The following is a 26805-nucleotide window of genomic DNA, read 5'->3' on the forward strand; positions in this document are numbered from 1 at the left end:
CTGTGTCAGAACAGAGCTCTGCTGTGCTAATCCTCCACTGGCGTATGGTCCAGTAAGGGCCTGTGACGGGATCCACTCACTACTCCAGCATCTCTTCATGGCCAATACGGGAATTAGCTCTGGTAGCCAGTGTGCCTTGCTCTAGAAGTGCTCAGCCCATCATCTCTTTTGCTTTTGGACCCATGTCCCTCCAAGGACCGCAATGTCCTCTTCAGTGACAAAGGCCTCTGGCCATGCCACACTTGATGCTTCCCCCTTCCCGGGGACGTCTCTGTAGTCCCTGTCCAGCCACTTCTGTCAGTGGTGACCACAGTCTACTGTTTAGTCACTTCCTCAGTGGCAAGTCGGGGGCACCTGGGCCCTCCCACTACCCTTAAATATTTATATTTTGTGTATGAGTAATACTTATTGGATATATATTTTACTGCAACTAAACTAAAACAGTATTGTACAAATTCTAAATTATTCAGTGCTAATTATGGTTTCTTAACAGTTTGTTTGAATAATTACACTTGCCCATATCTGCTAAAAGACTGAAAATTTGAAATTTTTTTTAGAAATTCCATTGATGATGTGTAGATCTTTGGCAGTATTTGAAGGGGATTTTTTTCTTATTGCTTTATATAAACAGTTTTTCACTTTTAACATTATAAGACTAGCTAGGTTTCCTAAAGGTGGTGTTAAAGGTGAGGAGCTGTTCATATAAGAAATTGTTTTAAATCCTTCAAATAGCCAGAGTTCTAAGATTATTCCAGTAAGGTACAACCTCAAAAGCTTGTGGTGATGACTTGCCCTACATTGCACATACTTTTAAAATATTTCCTATGATTACTCACTCAAATAGACCATGATCTCCTTTCAAGAGGACAAAAGGTTTCCTAGCCCCCAGTATAGGATCATTTTAAGCACATTCTTTTGTAAACAAAATTCTTGTGCTCATGGTGACAAAAGGGTATTTCTGTCTTCATGGTGCTTGGTGTGAACAGGCACTGTGCAAATGCTGCTTCCAAACCATACTTTTGTTCTGTATTTTGCTTACCTGGGTTTCTCCTTAAAGTGTTGCTCCCGCCAATAAAGCAGTTTTACAGAAGTAGGTGCCTTTGCATTGAAATGGGATCTGAACAATTTCCAGATGTTAATTTTTGTGGTCAGTATTTGAGGCTGTTTCTTAGTGAATTTATTGGCTATTTACATTCATAGCCTCTGTTGCTTTACCTACATGCCCGTAAAGTCTCAGTGACGTTTGACATATTTCCAATTGTAATTGTAACTCCTGCTTTAAATTTTTTTTGCAACTAATATGGTTGCAATACATAGTATTTTTATATTGTAACTTTATAACTAATCTCTCTGAAATTATACTTTGTCTACATTGTTTTCCTTGCAATGTTTTGAACAGTGAATTGCAAGTGGTTTCAGAAATTAAATATGCTTTACCACACTGAAGACGTCTTGTCTGTAGGTCTCAAGAGTACAAATATCAGTCAAACATCTACTGTGTGTCTCACAATAGGTGGTACTAAATGTGAAACCAGTGCTAGTTAAACCCTTCAGGAAAGTGTGATACTGTTAAATAGCATTCATGGATTCCTAGAGGGAAAGTCTTTAACAGGCATCTAAAGCCTACCTTTGAAATTCTATATCAATAAAATATTAGCATGTCAGGAGAGGTCAGTTTATGAAATGAGTACAAAAACTTGTATTCTTCTTACTTTTGAACAGTGAGGGTAATTTCTACCAGTTGGAATAGGATTAATTTCCTGTAACAGAAAGCAGGATTTCCTAAATTTGTTTCCTGTGCATATTCCCATTTAGAAGTCTTGAAGTATCTTTATTCAGATATCAGTTACAGCCTTGGGGCTCTTTGATTGTGTCAGTTGTAGCCATACAGTAACTAACAGGGGAAATGAAATAGATATAATCTGATCAGAGATAAGCGTGCTTGGGATTCTTGGGCAAACAATCTTTAACCCTGACAGCACTCCACAGTTTCCAGGACATGAAAGAGTGTGCTCCAATTGATTACTGCCATTGTCTGTGTTCCTAGGCAATCTAGTTGGGGACATTTGAAGAGCAACTAATAACAAGGATCAATTTGTCTCTCTTTAAAATGAAATTTGTTAATCAATATCCATTTCAGAGATGGCTTGAGTAATTTAATGACTAGCCAGAGGGCGAAGTTTAGGGAGATGGTATATAGAGTTGCATTAGCAATTTTGACTCTCAGTGCAGAGAAATATATCTAACCTAGTATAGGCACACAGAGCCAATATCCAGAGATTCCTAGAATGTAGTAATGAAGGTTTATTGCTATTTTGGTTGCTGTTCAGCACTGAGCGTGGAGGACTCTCTTGCTATGTTTCTCTCAGTGGTCTGAGGGTTCTCTGAAATCGGTTTTACTTTTGCTTGCTTTATATATAAATCTCCCCCCCCCCCCCCACACACACACACACTTAATTTCCCACCCACACTTATTTTCCAACTCAGGTGCTTCTCTCAGACAGAATGACTGTGACTTGGAACACACATAACTGTCAGTTTAAATAGCACAGTGTATGACCACTTCCCATCTTTGATTACTCTAAAAATGCACCCCTATATCCAGTAAAACTGGGTGCCCAAAATCTGCATCAATGAAGGCCATGTTGATGTTGACACTATTATTTATTTGCTAGCTGCTGTGTAAGCCTATTAATTTTAATATTTTCAATTACAGCTAGTCAGCAAACTTCAACAGTTTCAGTGAAAAACGGTTTTTGCGCAGAGGCAGGAATTCTGCAGCTTTTGGAGGTTGGAAAGTGTTGGTTTAAAAGCCAGTGCCATTTCCCTTCCCCTGGAGTTGAGTACTGAAGGCCCAGGGTAGAGTTAAGGAGGGACAGAGGAGTTGATCTGGGACCTGAAGGTGGGCGGAGACAGCAGCAGGAGGGAGGATCTGCTTCTTTCTTGTGCAGGCTTCTTCTGGGTCTTAGTGTCACCAGGATTGTGTTGCACTCTGCACCACCTCGTGAGGCTTGTAAGGTCTGCACTCAGCTAATTTTTCATTTACCTTGTATTCAGTTTTACATATTACCCTAAGTGTTAACTTTTTTGGAAATTTAAATGCTTGTTGTCCTGAGATCTACCTTAAATGGCAGACCAAGAAAGAAAGGGGCTATTTGGAGGCAGAAAAAAAAAAGTTAGCATACCTCAATAGTGGAACAACATATGGAAAATCGATGCCTACTTCTCTGTAGTTTTTTAGTTTCCAGGAGATGCTGATATTAAATATGTGTAACTGAATTAGTGTGTTAAGTGCAGGAGTAAAAGGATTCCTCCGTCTCTACTGGAGGTGCTGCAGAATTAAACCATCTGCAAAGCTCATAGGGAAATGATTCATGAATTGACTAAGGATTTTTTCCTTGCAGTTGCAGATATTATTAGATTTTTAAGGTCAGAAGACCACCATGATCATCTAATCTGACCTCCTTATAACACAGATTATAGAAACCCACCCAGTAATTTCTGCATTAAGTCCATAACTTTGTTTTGAGCTATAGCATATCTTTCATAAAGATATCAGTTTTGATTTAAAGACTTCATTTGATGGAGAATTCACCATGTCCTTAGGTATGTCCTAGTGGTTAACTACTTGCTCTGTTTCAAGTGGTTTGTTTTAATTGCATTTTTTCTAGACTGAATTTGTCTAGCTTCAGTTTCTAACCATTGGATTGCTTTATGCCTTTTTTTCTGCTAGAGATATGTATTTGTTAAATGGGTACAACTTGGCTTTTGAGCAGATAGAACAGTGGAAGCATTTAGTTCCTTTTCCTGATAGTGAAAATTACTACTGGAGAAAAAGTTCTGCCCCATCCCTAGAGGAATAGTTTGCAATGTATGGGGAATCCTAGCAATCAGGAAATTTCTGGCAATGAAGTACACTTAAGTTGATTTATCACTGGGGATATTTATTTTAGCCTATATTGAGGGAGCCAAATAGATATTTCTCCATTCCTTCCATAAGAGACTTACAATATTCTGAAGGTGTATCTTGTTTTATTGGCAACCCAGCCATTGGTTTATTTAATTTTAATGGTGGAGTCCAAGATAACCTTGTTTATTATATCAGTTCTTTTTATGGAATCAGTTATTGTAAATGTCCTGGTAAATCACATATGGATTTTGTATGTTGTGGGGTTTGTAACTCTCTTTATTTATTACTCATGGTAATTACTTTTCATTTTATGTAACATATGAAAACTTCAGTGATATTATATTAGGGCGTGGGTGGAAGTGAAGGGTTTAAAAAACAAACCAAGGCCTCTAAGGTACAAAATCTATTATTCTCTTCTGATCAATAAGACACAAGCAAATTAATGGGTTTCAATACTTCTGACTAGCTGATTCCCTGTAATTCTGGTCCTCTTATTCTTAACCCATCTGCTTGTTGCACTCTTAGCAGCCCTGACGAAGCTTTTGTCCCCTATGAAAATTTTTTTAGAAAGCATTTTTTTACCTCACTGCATGATGTTGACAGTCTAGAGTGAGTGGCGGAGACAGACCACCTCTTTCCTTTTTTCACAGTCCAACTAGTGTACTGTAACATTTTCCATCTAGTCCCAGTCTCCTGCATGAGAAAATCCAGGTATTTTAATAATTATTTTTCCATAAGACTCTTACTTGGCTGTGAAGGGAACAAGGAGGTTTGTGCCTTCAGACAACTGCAGATTTCAAACATGTGGACAAATAAGCATGAAGTGTTCTTTTCGGTCTGTGAGATTTCAGAGAGTGATACTAGTGTAACATCGCCCTGTGGAGGTTGGATAGAGAGACATCAGGTCAGGGAACGGAGGTTAGAAACTTTTAATAAATAACATAAATTGAACATTTATATATTTCTGTATTAACCAGAGCAATAGAAGCCTGAGATCAAGTTCTGATCCAGAGAACTGTTAAGAATGAGGACAATAGAAGAGCCTCTAACTAGCTTCCTTAATGCTTTAAGGATGTTTTCAAGACTAGATGGGGAACAGAGAAGCATGAAACCCAGGCCCAGATCTTCAAAAGTATTTAGGCACCTAACTCCCATTGACTTCACTAAGAGTTAGGCACCTAAATTCCTTTTGAGAATCTGGGCCTCAGTTTCCATTCAATGGCAATTGGGTGCCTATCTTTTGAAAATCTCCCCATAAAATATTTTCATCATTGTTGTACAGAAGTTTTCGGGCAAACCAGTTCTTAGTCTTGGGAGACTCTCCTGCATCCCTTTTCCCCCCAAAAGAAAACCATATAATTTAGTAGAAGCAAACCTAGCAGGATTAATTTCATTAATTAAAAAGCTGGGGGATTAGTAGGGGGGCAGAGAATTCTATAGGGAACTAGCAGGAAAGCAAAATAAAGCATGTTGTCTTCTCTGTCTTGACTTCCATAATAATGCAATAAAAACTGGCCTTCTGTATATTCAAGTACCCTAAAATAAGAGATTACGTTAAAAAAACCCATCTATAAAGGTGTGTTCTACTGGCCTTTTCTCCCATAAGAAAAAATGCTTTTAAGCCTCCAGCCAGCTGGGTATTAGGATGCTGATTAGTCTAGATATTCTGAGGACAATATAATTTGGCGGTTGCTGATGTTGAACCACGCTAGCACCAACTTATCAGAAACTAATAGAGCCATGTTGGTTGGTTGTTTTTCATGTTGGTTGGTTGTTTTTCATGTGCATTTTCTTGCTATCTTCTGAGCAGCATTTTTCTTTTTTTTTTTTTTTTTAACAAATAGTTTGAAGGAACAGGGGAACTGAAACTACCATGTTCTAACTAAGGGTCGATTCTCCCATTAATTGATGTTGGTTTGTGTTTCTAGGAGATAAATGAATTCCTAGGTGTTCTGATGGAGGTGCTCTGGCTTATCCTAGCCCCACTCAATTTATGAATGGAGAATTCTAAGGGAAGTTCTGTTCTCGAGGTGCTTTAATTGTTAGAAATGTTTGTATTGGAAGCTTACAGGTGTGAAAGTAGGAGAGATCAGATCTCTTTCTAGCTCTTGCAGAATTGGATTTCAAAGGAGTTTTATAATGGCTCCTGGAAATGCCCAGAAGAAATGGGCATTCATACTAGGTTGAACATTTTCAAAGATTAAATAAATGCTGAGATTTTTTTTTAACAGTTAAATAATTTTCCTCTCCAAATACCACATTGTGGTTCCAAATCCACTGAAAGAATTCTGTTCAGTAAAAAAAAGCAATCTAATGATGTATGGCCTAATTCTGCCATACATCCTCAGGCTGTGTGTAGAACCGTAGTCTGTGAGCAGTCCCTACTGAAATATCTATGCAGGGTACTGCTCAGCAGGTATTAAGGTGACCCTTTTAATAAGCTCTCATTTCAGCTGCAGTGTTAGTGATTTAAATCTGAACCAGTATTGGGTTCTGTGCATTTAGTTGGACCATGCTTTTTGTCTAAAAAATAGAAAATGATGGTGACACAGAGTAAAGAAGTGAGATAGAGCAAAAACTGGAAGGTGTCTTAATGCAAATATTCTGTATGGATAAACTCTGAATTAGCCCTCCAAGGTTTCAATTATTGCAGTCCTGAGGGGGAGCAGTTCCTTTAATTTGAATCCCGTAAACAGTAGTATATGAAATGTCGAACACAAGAAGCAGTATTTTAAGCATGTTATTTCCCTCAAGTCTGCAGGCCTGGGTTTTAGGGTAAATGAAGGTTTAGTCACCCACTTTGTAGTAAGTTTTTTTTTTTTTTTTTTTCTTTCTTTCTTCAGTACATTGTAATCACATGAGGAAGATGAGTAAGCTACTACACAGATTCTAAAGAGGCTTTTAGCAACATGGAGTCTGTATGAGAGACCTAGAGCCAGGCTGTCCAAATCCTAAAAATAGTCAAAAAGCTTTAGATTGAGGGAGAACCTGCCACGGAGAGTCACACCAATAGTTCTGGGCTTGAAATACCTTATTAGATTGAGGTCCTAATGGCCTATTGAAGTCAGTTGAATCTTTGGATGAGGCCCTATGTGCTGTAGCATGTTAGGAACACTAGGTTTAAATGAGGGTGGTGTCTCTTCCTCTTAATGTGTGCCCACAGCTTCCAGTGCGGGTTAAATAAGTTACTTCCAGTTGAGAGGCTAACTCCATGGCTTAAGTATTTGATGTGTGGTAGGTATTTTTTCATGAACTTCCTTGGAAGACATAACTCCTTTAGTAGTGAACGGAATACTTTGTCCTAGCGCTTGCATTCACTAAATAGACTTGTGACGAAAGAGATGAAATGTCAGGAATAATTATGGTTATAGAAGTGATTTCTCTAATGAAGGGAAAAGATTATTAGTAAATAAGTCTCCATAAAACTGATCTTAATTCCACTCAGCTTCTCAACAAGATAATGGCTATAAGACAAGACAGGTAAAGGCTTTTTATGTACATTTCTTTAGACATGTCACTCTTAATGGATGTCTATAAAAATAGGTGAGAATCCACTGACACTTGGGTTTTGTTTTTATTTACTTAGGAGCCAGTGTAGAGTGACTGGATACAGCAAGCTTTCTTCTCAGAGATTTATATGCACTGTTGAGTCTAAATCTTTCCTTGCTGAAAGAACCTGGGATGTGCAGTGAATATAAGTGCCCAGATTGCAAGCATTAAAATGAATTAGTCAGATTCTCTGGTGATGTAACTACCTTGTAGTAAACGGAGTTACACAAGCAGAGAACTTGGCCTGATATTTGCATCAGAGGTAGGGTTGCCAACTCTGACTGAAGCTATTCCGGGAGATTTCCTTCCCCCCCAGCCCCCCCACATGACGTAATGTAATTTTGTTAAAATATCCTATTAAAATCTCCCGGATTGCTTTCAGTAGTCACCAGGAGATCAATGCCGATTCCGGGGGACTCCAGGCCCATCCTGGAGGGTTGGCAACTGTAGTCAGAGGTGGGACTGAGTTTTAGAGTTGGATACAGATTTAGCCCAAAATTTGTCTGGGGGAGCTGGAGGTGTTTTCACTGGGGATGGGGAGGGAAGGGCAGTTCCTAGTGTGTGCAATGTTTCCATTTGAAACTTATCCTGATCAGATTTAAATAACCTATTACTAGCTGTGCTGACTCGGTGCAGTTGTCTCAAGAGAATGTTACGCTGCAAGAGGCTGAAACTCTCTTTTGTCCTTGGATCTTTAGAACTCTCCTCTGCTCAGCTTTGTTTACAACAGTAGTCACGTCCCTTGACGTTGTAGCCGAATGCCCAGTGCACAATAAAGCCACATAAACTCACTGACTGGATCTGTTTCATTGACTTCCTTTTACTTTCCAGTTTTCAGTGGCCTTCATTATGGGCTCAATTCTGCTCCCACTAACCCCAGTGGTGCAGGATCACATCCTGTTTCATCACTTTGGGTTAGTGGCATATTGACAACTTAGACCTTCATTGCTTTAATATCCTCTGCTTGTCTTAAACCCACATTTGAATGGGGGCAGTCATGTACTGTGTGTTTCCACCGCCAACTTTTTTTTTTTTTTTTTTTAAACATCATCTGGCTGGCTCAGAACAGAGTGTAGTGCATGTCATGTATTATTGGACATTAGTAAGTCCTTCCAGGGACTGAGTAATTAATATTGTCAATGGGCAGGAATGGCCGCAGGAAATAACACTAAAGGGCCATTTGTTCACATTACATGGCCAAGGTAGAAAAACTGATCCATTTTACAGTGACGTTAATGACTGAGTAACATTTTCTTCAGTTAACCCACTGTCCCTTCCCCTCTGGTGTTCATTTACATGACCTCTGAACCACAAAGCTCAGCAGTCTATCTGACCTGTGACCTTTCTTGTATTTAGGTGGCCCTGGTACAGTGGACTGAAAGTGTAGGCTTAACACTGGTTGGCAGAGATCAATCCTCCATGCAGCTGAGGACACCTGGTGGTCAGATACTAAACTTCACCATCCTCCAGATCTTTCCATTTACTTATGAAAGTAAACGTATGGGAATCATCGTTAGGGTAAGTTGCTTTTCACGTTTCTTTTCATCTTCATGTAACTCTTGCAAAACACTGACTGAATAAGCAAGTACAGTCTGTTTGATATCAGCAACATTGTTCTTCGTGGGAGAATGTTACATTATCTCAGATACCAGAAACTGAAATATTTTTATACGTTGAAGTACTGTCCTTCCATCCCCCAGAACTGATAAGTAAAGTGTATTTTCTTTCAACACAAACGCCAAAGGCCTGTGACAGTCCTTAGCCCATAGACAGTAGGAAAATAATTGTAGCCACTGTTGAAAGTAACAGCAAAAAAGCACAAACCCCAATTCAGGAATCACCAGTAAATAGATGCAGATTTACCCCTCAACTACAGCTAAATCAGGAGTTCTAATGACTCATAACAGATCAACTACAATATAGTAGAGGTGCTACTGAAAGTCAAATATATACTTTAAGAAGGTACTTTCTAGTTTGCTTCTCATTAAGAGGTAAACTGTCAAATAATCATGCTGGGATTATATTGTTTATACAATGTATATTAAACTGTAAAATAAACCAAGAAATGGGGCAATAATTAACAAATTACTGTGTGATTTCCTTTTTTTGTTCTGTGCCCTGCTGGCTATTATGATAAGCATTTTTTCTGGAACAGAGGTTTCCTTGAAGTACTTGGTGCATGGGGTTTCCCAGAGGAATTAGGGTAACCAGGTGCATTTGTGCATGCAATTCTCTTGTGTCTTCAATGACAGTAACTGCATATGCTAATTAGATGTGCAATTACATATGCATTTGCACACCTAATTCTTTATTTTGGTCCTATGCACTAATACAGTGGAGACCCAGATTTTCAAAAACCTGATTCAACTAAAAAGGAGCTGTTAGAAACAGTGGAAAATATGCAAAAAGAACGAGGAGTACTTGTGGCACCTTAAAGACAAGTACTCATTTATTTGAGCATAAGCTTTCGTGGGCTAAAGCCCACTTCATCAGATGCATGCAATGGAAAATACAGTAGGAAGATATAGATATAGATAGATATATATACACACACAGAGAACATGAAAAAATGGGGGTTGCCATACCAACTCTAATAAGACTAATTGATTAAGGTGGGCTATTATCAGCAGGAGAAAAAAACCTTTTGTAGTGATAATCAGGATGGCCCATTTCAAACAGTTGACAAGAAGGTGTGAGTAACAGTAGGGGGGAAATTAGCATGGGGAAATAGTTTTTACTTTGTGTAATGACTCATCCACTCCCAGTCTTTATTCAACCCTAATTTAATGGTGTCCAGTTTGCAAATTAATTCCAGTTCTGCAGTTTCTCGTTGGAGTCTGTTTTTAAAGTTTTTGTTGTTGAATAATTGCGACTTTTAGGTCTGTAATTGAGTGACCAGGGAGGTTGAAGTGTTCTCAGACTGGTTTTTTGAGTGTTATAATTCTTGACATCTGATTTGTGTCCATTTATTCTTTTGCGTAGAGACTGTCCGGTTTGGCCAATGTACATGGCAGAGGGGCATTGCTGGCACATGATGGCATATATCACATTGGTAGATGTGCAGGTGAACGAGCCTCTGATAGTGTGGCTGATGTGATTAGGTCCTATGATGGTGTCCCCTGAATAGATACGTGGACAGAGTTGGCAACGGGCTTTGTTGCAAGGATAGGTTCCTGGGTTAGTGTGATTATGAAGGTTTTTTCTGTTTCTTTCCCCTCTTAGTCTGTTAACTGTAATATTTTTCTTGATGCTTGTTACCTACTCACAAACTGGTGAACCCATATTTAAACCTTTTCAAAACATTCTTAGCTCTCTTATCAAAATGCAGCATTATTTATTTATTTTATTTTTGTTTTGGTAGTGCCTGAAGACCAACCAAGATGGGCCCCACAGTTAATCCCCAATAGCCTTGAAAGGAAAACTCTCCCTCCCCATTTCACAGATGAGAAAGCTGATGCAGAGTTGAAGGGACTTCCCCAAGGTTTCAGCGAGAGTAGTTTTACAGCCGGGGCTAGAATTCAAATAATTTTGGCTCTCACGACTATGTTCAGCCTAGTGGACCTCCCCACTCTTTAAATGAATAGTGACTGAGGTGTCTGCACTGCTAAAAAGATATATTTTTTACTAACGCACATGAACTATCTTGAGGTTAAAAACACACTGAGGACAATGCTCTTCAGTTTTACCTCCAGATAGCTCATGCATGTTAGGTGTATTTGTTTTTTGTTTTTTTACCGCTGGGTGCATGTGAGCTATCTGGAGGTTTAAAAAAAAAAAAACCCAAACCCATGCCCCAAGAGGTAGTATAGTGCTGACCTCATCTAGTTTACATTGTGGTAAAACTAACATGCATTGTCTTCACTGTGTTTTTACCCTAAGATAGTTCATGTGAACTTAGTTATCCTGTAATTAAAAGTGTCTCTTTTTAGCAGCAAAGACATGGCCTAGGAAGGGCCTTGTACCTCTCTAGTATTATTACAGGTTAGAATGGTAAGACAAATCTTACTTGTATTTGTAGGCGAGTATTTTAGGTTAGCGTCTTCCATATGAGATTCTGCTATACAGTCACATTAATTAAGTTTATTCCATTGTCTCATGCTTTATAGTTTTTTATAGCACCACAAGAGTGAGATGCTTTTGCAGACATGCAGGGGCAAGAAGAAATTACAGTCTAAACAGATAATGTGAAGTTGAACGATGGTGGGGATGGTATACAACAAAAAGCTAAGTAATTCATTGGAGAAGCTTAGCATGCATCTGATTCCCTAATTTTTGACGACATACAGATTAAGATATAATGTGAACATATGACAGTGTCAATAAGCTAAGCTGTGAGTAAGGAGCTAGGCAGTGTTGATAAAAGATTTATACAGCACCATCAATATATTAATATCACGTCCCATCTCATTGGTGGCATTTCAGACCTTGAATCTGCCATTGGTTCAGGACTCAGTGCTTTCCATTCTGGGGCCTGGGCCCTGGCACCTTTTGGGGGGTGAGAGTGAGGGGAAACAAGATAATTTTATTGGCAGGCTAGCTTTAAAAAAACAAAACCCTGTATTTGGAATTGCTCCATGTTTTGGAACAATAGAATAAGTCCTAGGGGGAATGGACTAGTGGTCAGAGTACAAGTGAGGTAATCAGAAGTACATGATAAATACAGGAATCTAGAAAACAACTGGATATCCTCGAGGATACAGTTCATAACTTTGTTCCAACAAGTGTCTGATATTAGACCTAGTTGGGACAATGCAGTCACCAAATGCTCATAGAAACATAGCGAGTGCTGTGTTCCTTTTCATCAGCTGGATTATTTCTGTAGTGGAAAACAGTATAGACTAAACAGGTGGGTTGGCACCATCCAAATGGTCTATATGAGACCTAGATAGAAACAAAGATATTTGACAAAACTTGTGGAAAATTTTCAACAAAATCTCCTCCCTCTCCCCAATTTTTTACTAGTTTTGTTCCATTGCAGTAACAGCAAGTGGTTAACAGTCACCGACTTGAATTTCATCAAGGTTTTCACTTACCATCCCCGCAGAGAGATGGGTGTCCCTGAAACATTCTGAACTTTTTCTTTATCTTCACTGAAAAGGAGAGCTTTAGTGAGCTTCCTTTTTTTCCTTCCTCTCTGACAATCTATCACTTAGAGTGGCATTGGACCTCCCAGGCCAGGATTCTGAATTCCATCCTAGTTTTTAAGGTAACTATAAGCCACAACTCTCCCTCTCTAATTAAAAATATTTCTAATATACAGTGCATATTAGGTATGATCCCTCTGAAGACCATGGCAAAACTCTCGTTCGCTGCATTTGGGAACATCGTCAGGCTTCAAATCTTGAGTGTCTACGTATATTATGCTGTTGTGGTGTCAGGATGGAAGCCTTGGCCCCTATCCGATGGGCTTGTGAACCCTGTTCCTTCAATGTTGTGTGGCTGAACAACCAAATGAGCTCTGTCTTCTGTTTTGAACTGAAGCAGATTTTAATTAGCGGGTGCTAACTAGATGGATATCACCACATACTGTGTTTCTGCATGCTCTGAACTCCTGTCTTCAAACAAAGTTTTCATTCCTTTTTATGAAAAAACTTTTTTTGCTTAACAATTACTAGTTGTCAAGTAAAATTTTATATATTTATACCAGTGCACGTACCAAATATTATTTTTTACCTACAACCCACCAAATATATTGGGTGCAATTGAACCAGTTATTTCATCAATATTAATTCTAAAAATAGTGTCTTAACTGTTGGTAAGAGTCTTGGGGGGGGGGGGAGAGAATAGCTTATTGAGTAGCTAAGTATATAAAATAAATTCACAGTTGGAAAAACAATTCTAAAATCTCTTCCTTGAAGCTGTAAACTTCTGTCAGACTTCAGAAAAATATCTGAATAAGATATACAGCTAATTTCCTCCTGTCCTACTTGTCCTTATAGACGCACACAGATTTTAGCACCAGAAGGGACCAGTATGACCATCTAGTCTGACCTCCTGTGTAATACAGGCCATAGAATTTCATCCAAGGATTCTTACACAGAGCCAAAAAAATGTGTGGTTGAACTTCTTCTCAGAGATTCCTGCTTCCCCTTGTGGTCCTGCCTGCTGTCTCTTGTAAAGGGTCTCTTTGTATTATTACTATGATAACTTTTAAACTTCTTTAGCAGATGAGGACTAAGGTGGCAACATATGTTCACAAGTAGCAGATGTTGCCTCATTTAAGACAGTTTGGCAATATTTGCTTGTTACACATGATCAACTGTCATTGTCTGGTGGTTTATTATTCCAGTTCTAAGAAGTCTTGTTATAACAAAGCAGCTACCCTCTTTACAGCATTGTTTACTTGCTTATCTTCATGTTAAGAAAAGGATTGCATTAAAAAATATTTGTTTGTTGATCACAAAATTTTCCACTCTGCGTTTTTTTTCCCCCCACACATGTGGAATGATGATGTTTGTTTTGCAACAAAGATAGCACTATTGTCATATCTGGAACTGAAAGAGGCCTTTGAACCATGGCCAGAATCAGACCACGATGGAAAAAGATGTAGCTCTAAAACAATACAACTGGCAAATCTCTCTGTAGATTTATAGTGTGATCTTACCATAATATGAGAACGTGCTAACCTCCTGTTGAACTCTGCAAGAGGAAATGACTAATGCAAGGAGATAGTTGATACAATATTTATATTGGACAAAATTTATAAACTATCTTAAGCCAATTCTATAGCACAGGAAGTGGAGTCTTTATTCAGTTTCCTACAGAGATGTCGTTAAACACTTTTTCTTTAATCAAATAATTTAATACATAAATCTTTTGCCAATGCCAGAAAGCTTAATTTTTTTAAAACTAAGCGTGTTCTGGGTTTTCTTGGTGACCTGTAAAACTTGAACTCTGAGATGTACGAACTGTGCATATTGACACACAGGCAGTCAACACCATCGATCAGAAATAGTTTGTAATGCACCTGTAAGAACCACCACATGTTCCTGGTAAAGGTCTCAAAAATACTTAAGCAACAGCGTTCAAACGCAAGCAGCTAAAGCTAAGCACCTTATTCCCAGTGTAGGGACCTGAATAAAAAAATGTCTTAATAATCAGAGATACTGAGTGTCCGCAGCTCCTGTGAAGTTTCCTCAGCAAAGGAATCTATTTCATCCTTCCACTCCCATTTTAATTCTTTTTCTTCCATGCTGCCCCCTGTGTGTGGAAAGCACCCTCTCCAACACCAGCATGCCAGGCCCTCGCCCATTTCTCAGTCCAGTCCCTATTCCACGAGGCCCATCCTCACTAACCCCCATCAGTAAAATGTCTTTTCTGCCCTAGTGAATTGTCAGATGAGAAATGGGCGGGGGGGGGGGGAGAGATTAAAAAACAAAACTAAACCCCTAGTTCCCCATTTCCTCTGGGTCTCCTAGTGCATCCTTGAGGCAGGGTTTTTTATTTTTATATAGTGTCAGCCATCTCACCATTTAACTGGCTTCTGTAGTGGTTAGAAGACAAGGTAATTTTGCATCATCTAATGTAAACTGGAGAGAGTACATTGCAAACATTGCATTTTTTTCCTATTCCCTGTCTTCTTTGGAAAGTATTTTGGTTTTCTTCATTCACTGGTGTTTCTCTCCAAAGCTTCATCTTTTTGTTCTGTACATATTTTTTCCCCCTCCATCCGCAGATGCTATCTTGGTTTACGATGCAAGTTCTCCTTGCACATTGTTTGACCTCCTTTGCAGAGTTTGCCAGTGTTTCCATTAGCCCACCATACTAATAACTGTGACCTCCTTAGACATTTGCCTGCTCAGAAAGGATTATGAATTTGTAACAGTGTAAATATGCATTGTTTACAATCTACAAATTAGTCACATCAGGTGAGGAAGGCAGTAGCCTAATCCCTCTGTGGCAGGCCTGAGTTTTAATTGTACTTATATATACAGCATAATTATAATACAGGGAGCCGTTAAGATTGGAATTTAATAGAGTAAAATCATTTATTTGTTACTTTATTTCCCCCTGTTAAGTGTAAACATCAAAGTTGATTTCCAGGATGAAAACAAAATGCACCAGTGTCATGGTTACGCTAGACCATTAATGATTAGAGTTAGGAAGGGGATGACTATTTTCCATATAGAATAGTGTGAATACAACCCAGCCAGTATCACCTGTTATCGACCAAGAAGTTGATAATCCTTGCATGAAGTATCTTGCTGCCTGCTGTAGATAATTGAACCCATAATCTTTCACCATTTTCTTTCTCTCTCAGGATGAGTCAACGGGAGAAATCACTTTCTACATGAAGGGAGCCGACGTTGTCATGGCTGGCATCGTGCAGTACAATGACTGGCTAGAGGAAGAGGTACAAAGTAGTCTCACTTTCTTAGATGTAGAATATTTACTTCTTCAGGCAGGTGCTGCTTGTTCCATGGCGACACATGACTAAGCCTCCGACATTACTTTGGTGGAGCAGGCTGAGGTAGCTGTTAAAATGTATGCAGGAAAAAGATTGTTTGGTTTGGCATTTTGGTTGGTTTAACTTGTAGCCAGAGATACAGACACAGTATTAGTCAATTTTAAAAGGAAGCCAGGTGGCGAATTCAACCCATTTAGTCCAGGACAACTCTGGTAAACAAAATGGACGTTGTCCAAGCTTAGGGTAGTCACTGGTCCAGGTTTCTTGTTCTTTGTCTGGTAATTCCTCTTTCTCACAAGATTTATCTTGGGTAACTGAGCCTGATTCTGCACTTGGCTTTATTTTAAACTGCTGGAAAACCAAGAATTGCATTTTGATTTTAAGTCTTTCTGAACCTCCCTGCTTAAACCCATTCCATCGTATTGCTGGCAATGGTGAACAGTCTCCACAATAGCAGATATAAATGGTTCCTTTTCTATTTGACTACATAGGAATATTGTAGTATCTCTTTAAATAGTTTGTGAACAAAAGATACAGTGCTTATTGAAACCAGGGGCTTGCATCCCTTCTTACTTTGGTATATATTCAAAGGAACTGAGATCAGTGGAGTAACTGAAGCCAGTGGAGTTACTTATGCCAGTTTGACACTGCTGTGAGAGGAGCATCGTTCCTGATCAGTGGTACAGCCTACAAATAGATTTTGAGATCTCCTCTTCCCTGGTTAATTTATCATGCTGTTTATCTGATGCTATGTATTCAGCTGGGTTGTTTGACTGGAACAATTATTTTGTTAGCATCATATCTACTGTTACAATCTCTGAATCAGTTAAGTTGTGATGCAGGTGATCGTTTACAATATGACACTTCTTTCCAGTGTGGTAACATGGCTAGGGAAGGCCTGAGGGTTCTTGTTGTAGCGAAGAAGTCCCTGACTGAGGAGCAGTATCAAGACTTTGAAGTAAGTTTGTATTTTTATAATCATGTAAGTGATGCCCACAGAGTTCTGATTACAGCATCTGCTTTCATCTCCCCACTCTTTGTCATAATCACCATCATGCTGCTCTTTTAATCAGCTGGAGGTGTCTACTGAGTGGTGTGTAAGCAGTGCTACTCCCTAGGCCATTGCTTCTGCCATTTCCACAAGTTCCCATTCTAGAGATTGATTCCACAGGAGTTGCAGCCCAGGAATCCTGCCCCGTAGACTTCTGTTGTTACCATTTTACTTCTGCCAACATTCAGTGCTGCTTAGCCATGTTTAAAGTTACTGAAAAAGCTTGCGTTGACATTTTGAATCTTCAAGTTTGTATCCTGACATTTGCAAAACAAGAGAGAGTCAAAGGAATCCTGTGTACTTTCAGGTGTTTTGGAAATGGGGGATTCAGTTGCTTGTGTATGGAACTCTGGCAGATTGATTTGTCTATTTACCGCAATCTGGTCTAGATGAGCCAAATTTCAAGATCCATCTCTGAAATAGCACTTGCAAGTTTTATGTATACAGAAAAATTATTTGTGAGCACAGATCAGGTAACTGTGCATCTAACTGGCAGATTTGCATAATAAGTGTACAGAATTATAGGATCTCCTAGGAAAGGCTTGTTTAGTCTCATTTGTCTTTGCACTGTAGGGTTAACGTTAACCAGTCATTACAGAGGACACCGTTGAGGTGGACTTAGCCTGTGGCCTTGAGAGGCCTGAGTTGTGTCGTGTTGTTTAATCCTGTATTCCACAGACACACAAACACTGTTAGTTTGAATTACAGTGACTGGGTTTTTGTCTTGTGCTATTCTTAGGCACGCTATGTTCAGGCGAAGCTAAGTGTGCACGATCGCTCACTGAAGGTAGCCACTGTGATTGAGAGCCTGGAAATGGAGATGGAGCTGCTGTGTCTGACTGGAGTGGAGGATCAGCTGCAGACGGATGTCAGACCCACTCTGGAGACCCTGAGAAATGCTGGCATTAAGGTTTGGCTAACCTAGAAATGGAATGCAGAACCTCAGTCTGACAATGCAATTGATGATAATGGCCAGAGAGTTGGGGGGAGAGTCTCTGGAATGTAACATTTGGAGTGAATGAGTCTGTCTGATAATAAACCCCCATAAAATTCTGATCTCCATTGAGTGTGACTATTGCAATAGATGAGCAGCAGCGATAAGTGAAATCTTGTTGGTGTAAAATTCTTTTTCCACTAGCTGTAGAATAAGATAGATAATAAGGTCGTTTCTGGACTGAACTATATATATATATATATATATATAGTTCAGTCCAGAAACGACCTTATTATCTAATGTTGCTCTGCTCTGTTGGTTAATGGAAGTGCAACAGGACATGCAAATGATGACCCCATGTGCTCTGATTCAATGATTATATCATGTTATCATCTAATAGCTAATATTTTTGTACAGCGCTTTGACTATATAAAGCACTGTAAGTGCTGAGTACTAGCTGAGCACCTTAAAATGTGTCACCCTCGCCCAAAACTTTTTAATATACGAAGAAACCAAATATGCAGACAGAATGGTATCTATGTAAGATAAGTATAAAGAGTCAGCCAAGCTAGTCTTGTAAGTGGCTGCATGAAACACACAGTTAAAGTTAGCTCGGCTTGATTTCCTTTCTCTTCTGGCACCCAAATTATAATGTGCAAGTTTTTGAGCACTGAGGTTGAAGCGCACGCATATGAATGTTTATGCCGTGATATATAGCCACCAGAGGGAGTCTGAACCAAAAACAATAATGCATAAGGATTTTTTTTATGCCTTCTGGCTTTATATATTTCCATAACTTCTGCACCTACAGAATTAGCCATACATAGATGGTCAAAGCCAGGAATGATTATGGTTTGACTCTGCCTTTCCCCAAAATCTTGTCAGTCAGGTTCTAGGTTTACAAAATCAAGGGTGGTCTGGAACTAGCACTCAGAGTTGGGGGTGAAGAGTTGGATAAAAGGTTACCATTCTGGTTGCCTATTTCAAACAGAAAATAGACAAAACCTCGCGTTGTATTGCAGAATCAAACCAGGATGTTTCAGATACAGTACCCAGTTTACCTGAACTCCCAAAGTGTTTTTATTTTGGGGGTGGGGGTGGTGAAGAGGGTCTCAATAAACAGTTTTAGCTTTGATGCCATCTCTAATATTAACGTAACTTTGCACGTCAGTGAGTAGGTCAAACAAACAGAATACAGTTCACGTAGTTTCCATAGCAATATTTTGATTTTTATTAGTTAAATCTTGATGGTTTGGTCCAAAAATGTTTGTTTTTGTTTTTAACTTGGCTAAAGTCACTGCCTTGATGCTGAATGGATAGCCCTGTTAGTGACTGCATACGTAGTGTTGCAATTTACAGTAGATGTTCTGCGGCTCATGTTCTTTGGGATTCTGCATGTCAGGAGAGAATCAAGACTGAAGGCAGTTTTGTAATTCATTCTGGAGCTATCTGTTTTCTTTATTTCTTTATTATACTATCTTGTTAATTACAATAAGTGTCCTACCTGGCTTTTAGCTTATTAAACTTCTTTTAGTGAATGAAACAAACAAGTGGATCCTTATTTGATCTGCTCCAACAGGGGAAGGCCTGGAGGGAATTAAAAGCACCAGGTAAAGAATAGCCAAAACCCCAAATATTTATACTGTTGAAGAAATTCCCTTCCAGATTATAGCAAATATTGGTCAGCACTGCTGGTCACACTGCTTTCTAGTGTCCTTGTTTAATGACTGAATTGTTTTCATATACGCTGTCTTCATTTTCATTTAATTAGGGCAATGGAACAGCTTCCATACAAGGAGAGATTAAAAAGACTGGTTCTGTTAAGCCTAGAAAAGAGACAACTAAGGGGGGGAATGATAGAGGCATATAAAGTCATGGTGCAGAGACAGGGAAATGTTATTTACTCCTTCACACTATGCAAGAACCATGGGTCACACAATGAAATTAATAGGCAGCAAGTTTCAAACCAAATGTAAGGAAGCCCTTCTTCACACAACTCATGGTCAGCCTATGAAACCCATTGCCAGTGGATGTTGTGATTGGTTCAAAAAAGAACTGGATAAGTTCATGGAGGATAGGTCTATCAATGGCTATTAGCAAGAGAGTCAGGGACGCAACCTCATGCTGGGGGGGTGGTCCCTAAACCTCTGCCTGCCAGAAGCTGGGACTGGACAGCAGAGGATGAATCACTGAATAAATTGCCCTATTCTGTTCATTCCCTCTGAAGCAGCTGGCACTGGCCACTGTTGGAAGACAGGATAGTGGGGTAGATGGGCCATAGGAATGACCCTGTATGGCCATTCTTATGTTTAGTTTGTTCCATACACGCGGGTGGTGAGCTAACTGCAGTTGCATCATCTATATTTCAGGCAGGGCCATGTAGGATCTTTTTGCAGCTGGGGCTAAAGATAAAACTTGCAGAGGATGGGGATACATTCAAAGGGTCTGCCTCTTCCATTTATGTTTTGTGTTTTATCAGTGAAGTCTTGAAATGGCAGGTGGAAAAATGTTCAGATTTCATAACCCACTGTATGCTGCAGCATTTTTCAAACCCCTTAATTCCTCTGTGAGTAGGGGAATTCCCTGCCCTTTTTAAATGGGATTCTGTTATAGAGGAATTTGTTGAACACCACACGTTTTCTGTTGTAAATATGGTCTATTTACATGCATGCATAAAGGCCCAGAATTCCTAGAAGTTCCCTGCAAACATAGTGTTTGTTAGGTTTTGTGTTAATTTGGGGATATAAAAATATTTTTAATTTCAGGTGTGGATGCTGACAGGGGATAAGCTAGAAACAGCTACTTGTACAGCGAAGAATGCTCATTTGGTAACCAGAACCCAGGACATTCATATATTCAGATTGGTGAGTAAAGTACACTTATTCCTTGTGTGTGAAATTCACCCTTCTCTGGACTTGTTCAAGAAACTAAGTTGGGGATCAGAAGGGATAGAATACCCCAATCTGCAAGCAGGCTATAGTGCATTACTTCCATGGTGCTTCCTCCAGCCTGTGGATGGCTACTGATCTGCACCCCCTACAAGGGTGGTTCCTGGGCAGTGATTTACCGTAAGCAGAATACAGACCTACCCCAGTTCTCCCCTTGAGTCTGATCCTGCACCTACTGAAGTCAGTGGCAAAGCTCCCATTGACTTCAGTAGTGCTGGATTGACCCTCTGTGCTGATCTGTTTGGAGCTAGCATGGAGCCCACCCCTCCAGCATACAAGAGTAAAATGTCTTCCTCCCTTCCCCACAAGGCTGTTCTGCCACACTGCTATGGTGGTTTGGCATCATGGAGGGCCTTGAGTGGGCACTATGCCAATAGATAACTTCAATCCCGTGAGCAGAGATAATAGTGAAATTGGGCAGGTCACTGATGATACTCAAGATGTACAGTTTTTGAGGTTCCAGGAGGACAGTGTAATAACTATGTAATTTCTCCTCATGGTTCCAAAAATACCCAGAGTTAATGGCATCCCTTAGTCAGTCCCCAGACTGTTGCCTCACCACATGACCACTGCAGCAGTCATGTAACCCTAAAACCAGCAAGCACCTTGGACCATTTATTTCAGCCCCTGTGAGCAAAGGCCCTTGTGTACTATGCTGCTAATTTCTGCAGACACTAATAAGAAACCTAGGGTTTGTTTTCCAAAGGCTCAGCAAAAAATGATATGATGCATATTTCATAAGATGATTGGTGAATTTCTGTTCTTTCAAATACAGTTTTGGGCCCAAATCTTCAAAATTCTTGTGCATATTCAAACCCCACTCCCTGACAAGGGCATGAGAGTTGAGGTTTGCACACACAAAGAGGGCAATGGGATGGGGATGTAAACCCCAATTTACACACACAAATGAAACTTGAAAATGTGGACATGGCCGGCTTTAGGCCGATTCGCCCAATTCCCCCGAATCGGGCCCCACGCCGGCACCTAAGAGGGCCCTGCGCTGGCGCCTTTTTAATTTTTACTCACCCGGCGGCGCTCCGGGTCTTCAGCGGCATTTCGGCGGCGGGTCCTTCACTCGCTCCGGGTCTTCGGCGGCATTTTGGCGGCAGGTCCTTGAGTGCCACCAAAGACCCAGAGCGAGTGAAGGACCAGCTGCTGAAGTGCCGCTGAAGACCCGGAGCGCCGCCGGGTGAGTACGAATGGGGCCCCGCACTTACTAAAGCCGGCCCTGAATGTGGACCTTAATTTCACCCTGTTTTTTGGTTCTGTTTTTAGTCAGAAGTATGTCTGATAACCTGATTGATTTGCCAATGTCTGGGAGTATGTGTTCAGGATTGTATTAATTTATTTTGTTCTCGCCAATCACATACTTTCTCAGCTGGTGTGCTCATTTCCAGGTGACTAACCGTGGAGAAGCTCATTTGGAGCTGAATGCGTTCCGTCGGAAACATGACTGTGCGCTTGTGATTTCTGGTGACTCGCTAGAGGTAAACTTCGAATTCTTATGACAGCTGTATAGGAGTCCCAAGGGTATTATGTGTGTGATTTGGTTTAGGGAAATATATGCAATATAATCATCTTTGAAACTTCCCTCTCCTGTAAAACAGGTGTGTCTGAAATTTTATGAGTACGAGTTTATGGAGTTAGCTTGCCAGTGTCCAGCCGTGATATGCTGCCGATGTGCCCCCACACAGAAGGCCCAGATTGTGCGCTTGCTCCAGGAAAGAACTGGCAAACTGACCTGTGCTGTAGGTAAGGAACGCATCAGCTATCCATCTCAGTCTCATTTTTATATTCACTTTTCTTTTAATTAATTTTTGACACGTTGAAGAGAAACGGATTCAACTCTTCTCAAACAGGAGGGAAAAACATACAAGTCTTCTTTCCTTTAGTTAAAAGTTAATGGATCATTTTTAGTATTAATTTTTTTCAGAATATACAGTACACTATTTTCTTTTCCTGATTTAAGTGCTCAGCAAAGAAAAAACAAGGGCCTTTGTCCTCTTGCTCTTTATTGCATAAAGAAGCCTGAAAGATTATTTTTATTGTTATTTAATTCTGCTTTTTTTATATGTACTAGACATTAAGGTCAAACATATAAAATTTTTCACTTAAGAAACATGGCTGAAAAATAATGCGTGGAACAGATACGCAGATATTCAAATGAGTTAAAGTAGGATTTTTTTTGTTTTTTTGCTTTTAAGATAATACAAAATTGTTACTCTTTGGGATTTCTCTTAGGCACTACATAGAGTGCTGGTCTTATAAACAGAACAAAGCAAATAGTGAACGTTTTTTGTGACCTATTCAGCAAAATAAATAACAAATTTTAAATCACTGTATTCACAAACCCATTATCCATTTTGTTTGTGAACATTCGTGCAAATGTAAGTCTGTATGTGCAAATGTTCAGAAATATAAATATTATCCAAATCTGAAATAATTTGTTTACACAATGCATAATTTAACTTGTGGAGCTCATTAACACAATATATTATTGGGGCCAAGAACTAAACAGGATTCAGGAAAGGATCAGAGGTTAATATGGATGAGACTGTCCAGTTACATTAGATATAAATTAAAAAAAATTAGGCCCTCCCATTAAACCAAGCACTTTAAGTACATAAGTATTATGAAGTCAGTTGGTCTGCTCATGTGCTTAAAACTAAGCATATACTTAAAGTGCTATGCTGAAGTACAGTCATATAGAGAATATAAACCCATATGCTTTAGGGCATAAACCAGCCATTAACTGCTGAAGTTAGGAAGAAATTTCCTTTATTATTATGCAAGACTAGTGTGACCTGGTATGGCAACTCTTCCGTTTTCAAACTAAGCAGTCTTCTTTCATTTCATGGTGGAAGTGGAAATATTTTGCGACACCTCGTGACATCAGTGGTAACAAGAAATAACATAAAATGAAAGTGTTTTGTGGAATAACCTATAAACTGAAACTGGGCATATTCATTTGGTGGGGGGGGAGGGCAGAAAAACTTCACAAATATTGAGGTTGGGTTTTGCAAAAAGAAGAGTTCACATTTCATCTGGAAAAATTGTTCATTGTGAAGCTAGAGAGACAAGGTGTGTGAGGTAATATCTTTTTCTGGACCAATAAAAGATATTACTTCAGTGACCTTTCTCTCTCTCATATCCTGGGACGAACAAGGCTGCAACAACACTCATTCTGAAGCTCTAATTCTGAGCCAAGCTGCTAACTTTTCTTCAATATTCTGGATGAAATTTCATGGCCTGTGTTATACAGGAGGTCAGATTAAATGATCTAGTGGTCCATTCTGGCCTTAAGATCCTACGAATTGATGAAAAATGCAAGACATTTGAACACCCAATTCCTATTTAAAATTTAGGGCATCCACTCCTCCTAGCTTGCTTTGAACATGTCAGCCCTAATGATTTTATTCTAATTCCCCATGGGCTAACGTCCTTTCTGACTTTAAAGTTTATGAGTTTATTAATTCAGCTACATTCAGTAGCTATAATAAGTGACTCTCTTACTGTATTCCCTGCCCTTTCTCTCTGCTCTAACATGCAGGTGATGGAGGGAATGATGTCAGCATGATTCAGGAGGCTGACTGCGGTGTTGGGGTTGAAGGAAAGGTGAGATTATGAAGCACACGTCATATTTGATACAACTTGTCATATAAATGCAGAGGCTGGTTTCCAAGTGCCCCTTTTATTGAATCCTTATTGATTCATGTCATAGAAAGAGCAGTTGCCTTGAGAAGAAAAGATATCGGGCCAAAAACACTGGCCCTTTTCAGGCTAGGATGAAAAATAGTTTGGTAAACTGGGCAATCATTTAGCAAAACTCATGCTGATATTTACTAGAGCAGGGGTTGGCAACCTTTCAGAAGTGGTGTGCCGAGTCTTCATTTATTCACTCTAATTTAAGGTTTTCGCGTGCCAGACATTTTTAGAAGGTCTCTTTCTATAAGTCTATGATATATAACTAAACTATTGTTGTATGTAAAGTAAAAAACATTTTAAAAATCTTAAAGAAGCTTCATTTAAAATTAACTTAAAATGCAGAGCCCCCCGGACCGGTGGCCAGGACCCAGGCAGTGTGAGTGCCACTGAAAATCAGCTTGCGTGCCGCCTTTGGCATGCGTGCCATAGGTTGCCTACTCCATACTAGAGGATTCTACGTAGTCAGACCAGGCTACTTCATTCTTGCTTCATCGCTATACATAGATGCTCAAAACACCTGAGTTGTAGCTGATCCTATAATATATTCATTAGAACTGTTTTGTATTAATATGGAAAATGGTGACATTGGATCAGGAGTCCCACCACTTATTGTACAGAACTCCTACATATCTTGGAAGGAGAGGAATGCATTTGCAAACAGCATAAAGGCTGTGCATGAAATGGACCAAAAAATAAAATCAAAGCTGTTTGAAAGCAACCTTGTGAGCCTAAAAGGTTGTGTTATAACTCATTTGCTGGCCCAGTAAACGGCGGTATCCTATTATCTCTCATAGCCACTGCAGTACACTTCTCATCCAGACATTTTCATTTGAGTACTTGTGGTACTGACAGTGGGTATGTTCCCAATATAGCATCTGGCAACGTATGTGATGTTAGTGCCACGCTAACATGCATGCTGTGAACCCTAATTCACATACCTTCCTTCTGGGTTTGAACCATGAAACTAAATAGGTATTGTCCTTGAATGGTCTTTTCATTTGTTGCTTGAGTGTTGGGGGCAGGAGGTAGAGGGAATGGGGGAGGCAGCTGGGGGCTGAGGGAGGAAATAGAGATGCTAAGATAATGGTTTTTCCTCATCCAGTGCTGTTAAAATATATATATATTTTACTGTCAATACTGTTTAGGCATGTATTAACATGAGTGGTGTTTCTTAATCTTATGTAATCTTGTGACCTCATGGTCTTTGATTTATTGACCTACATAGGAAGGAAAACAAGCATCCCTTGCAGCAGATTTCTCTATCACTCAGTTTAAACATCTGGGCCGGTTACTGATGGTGCATGGAAGGAACAGCTACAAAAGATCTGCAGCTCTCAGCCAGTTTGTGATCCACAGAAGCTTGTGTATCAGCACAATGCAGGTAAATGGAGTGAATGGACTGTTCCATCTTGGCTTTTAGTGTGTGTGTGTTTGTGAGTGTGAGACAGACTGGGGGGGAGGAATGTGAAAAGTTCAAAATTCAAGCTTTTCATTTCACATTTGGCACAGCCCCTGGCTTTCTTTGGAACTTTAGTGGGTTTGATCTTGAAAAGAAGGTAACTTTTTTGCATGAGAAGAGGCTCGCCTCCATGTAAAGATGTTTCCATTTTTGAACAGTCAGCAATTTTCCCCAAAAATATATTATTTTAAATTTTCTTTTGGGCACAAAACAGTTTGCATCAAAAACATGTGAGCTTTGAGATTTCACATATATGTGAATGTGACAACAGCCATTCCATGGAAATGTTATAAAATATTGTATTTCTTCTGTATGAAATGGCTCCTAAAGCCTCTCTTCAGCAAGTTACTTAAGAGTGTATAACTTTAAGCACTGAGGAGCCCCACTGAACTTGATGGAACATCTCATGTGCCTAAAGTTAGGTACCTTGCTGAATCAGGGCCTACTAAAAGTTCAGTCCTATAGGGTGCTGAGCACTTTAGGGAGGTGCTGACCTCATTAGAAGTTGAGGCATGTATTACCCACATTAAGTACTCTGCATCTTGCTAGACTGAGCCGAAAGGGCTTGACTTCCATTGACTTCAGTGGGAAAAAGAACTGGGTCCTCAATGACAAAATATGTTTTCTGTTCACAGAATTTCAGGTATTTTTCATTATGTTTGCACAACTTCAGTATTGAGCAAGCAAGGTTGATGCGTATTTGTCAGTTGATTAAAAACAATAGGTTGTGTTAGACTGAGAGAATTTAAAGAAATGTATGAGTTCATGAGCAGGATTCTGTCTTCAACTATGAGTGCTTGGATGCTTGGACATATTTGGTGACAGCAGTTACTCTTTGGAAG

At 39.6% G+C, this 26805-nt stretch overlaps 1 protein-coding gene across 1 annotated transcript in view; it reads left to right on the forward strand.

The window, feature by feature from the left end:
• ATP9A (ATPase phospholipid transporting 9A (putative)) overlaps positions 1-26805 on the forward strand; it is an 87863-nt gene that overhangs the window by 53972 nt on the left and 7086 nt on the right. Inside the window, exons 15-23 of the mRNA XM_065414433.1 lie at positions 8816-8977; positions 15720-15812; positions 16741-16824; positions 17657-17827; positions 20617-20715; positions 22197-22286; positions 22407-22551; positions 24350-24414; positions 25730-25885. Of these exons, the coding sequence (XP_065270505.1) occupies positions 8816-8977; positions 15720-15812; positions 16741-16824; positions 17657-17827; positions 20617-20715; positions 22197-22286; positions 22407-22551; positions 24350-24414; positions 25730-25885 (1065 nt within the window). The remainder of the gene's footprint in view (positions 1-8815; positions 8978-15719; positions 15813-16740; positions 16825-17656; positions 17828-20616; positions 20716-22196; positions 22287-22406; positions 22552-24349; positions 24415-25729; positions 25886-26805) is intronic.

The sequence above is a fragment of the Emys orbicularis genome, chromosome 12 (assembly GCF_028017835.1).
Source record: "Emys orbicularis isolate rEmyOrb1 chromosome 12, rEmyOrb1.hap1, whole genome shotgun sequence".
Classification (NCBI taxonomy): domain Eukaryota; kingdom Metazoa; phylum Chordata; order Testudines; family Emydidae; genus Emys; species Emys orbicularis.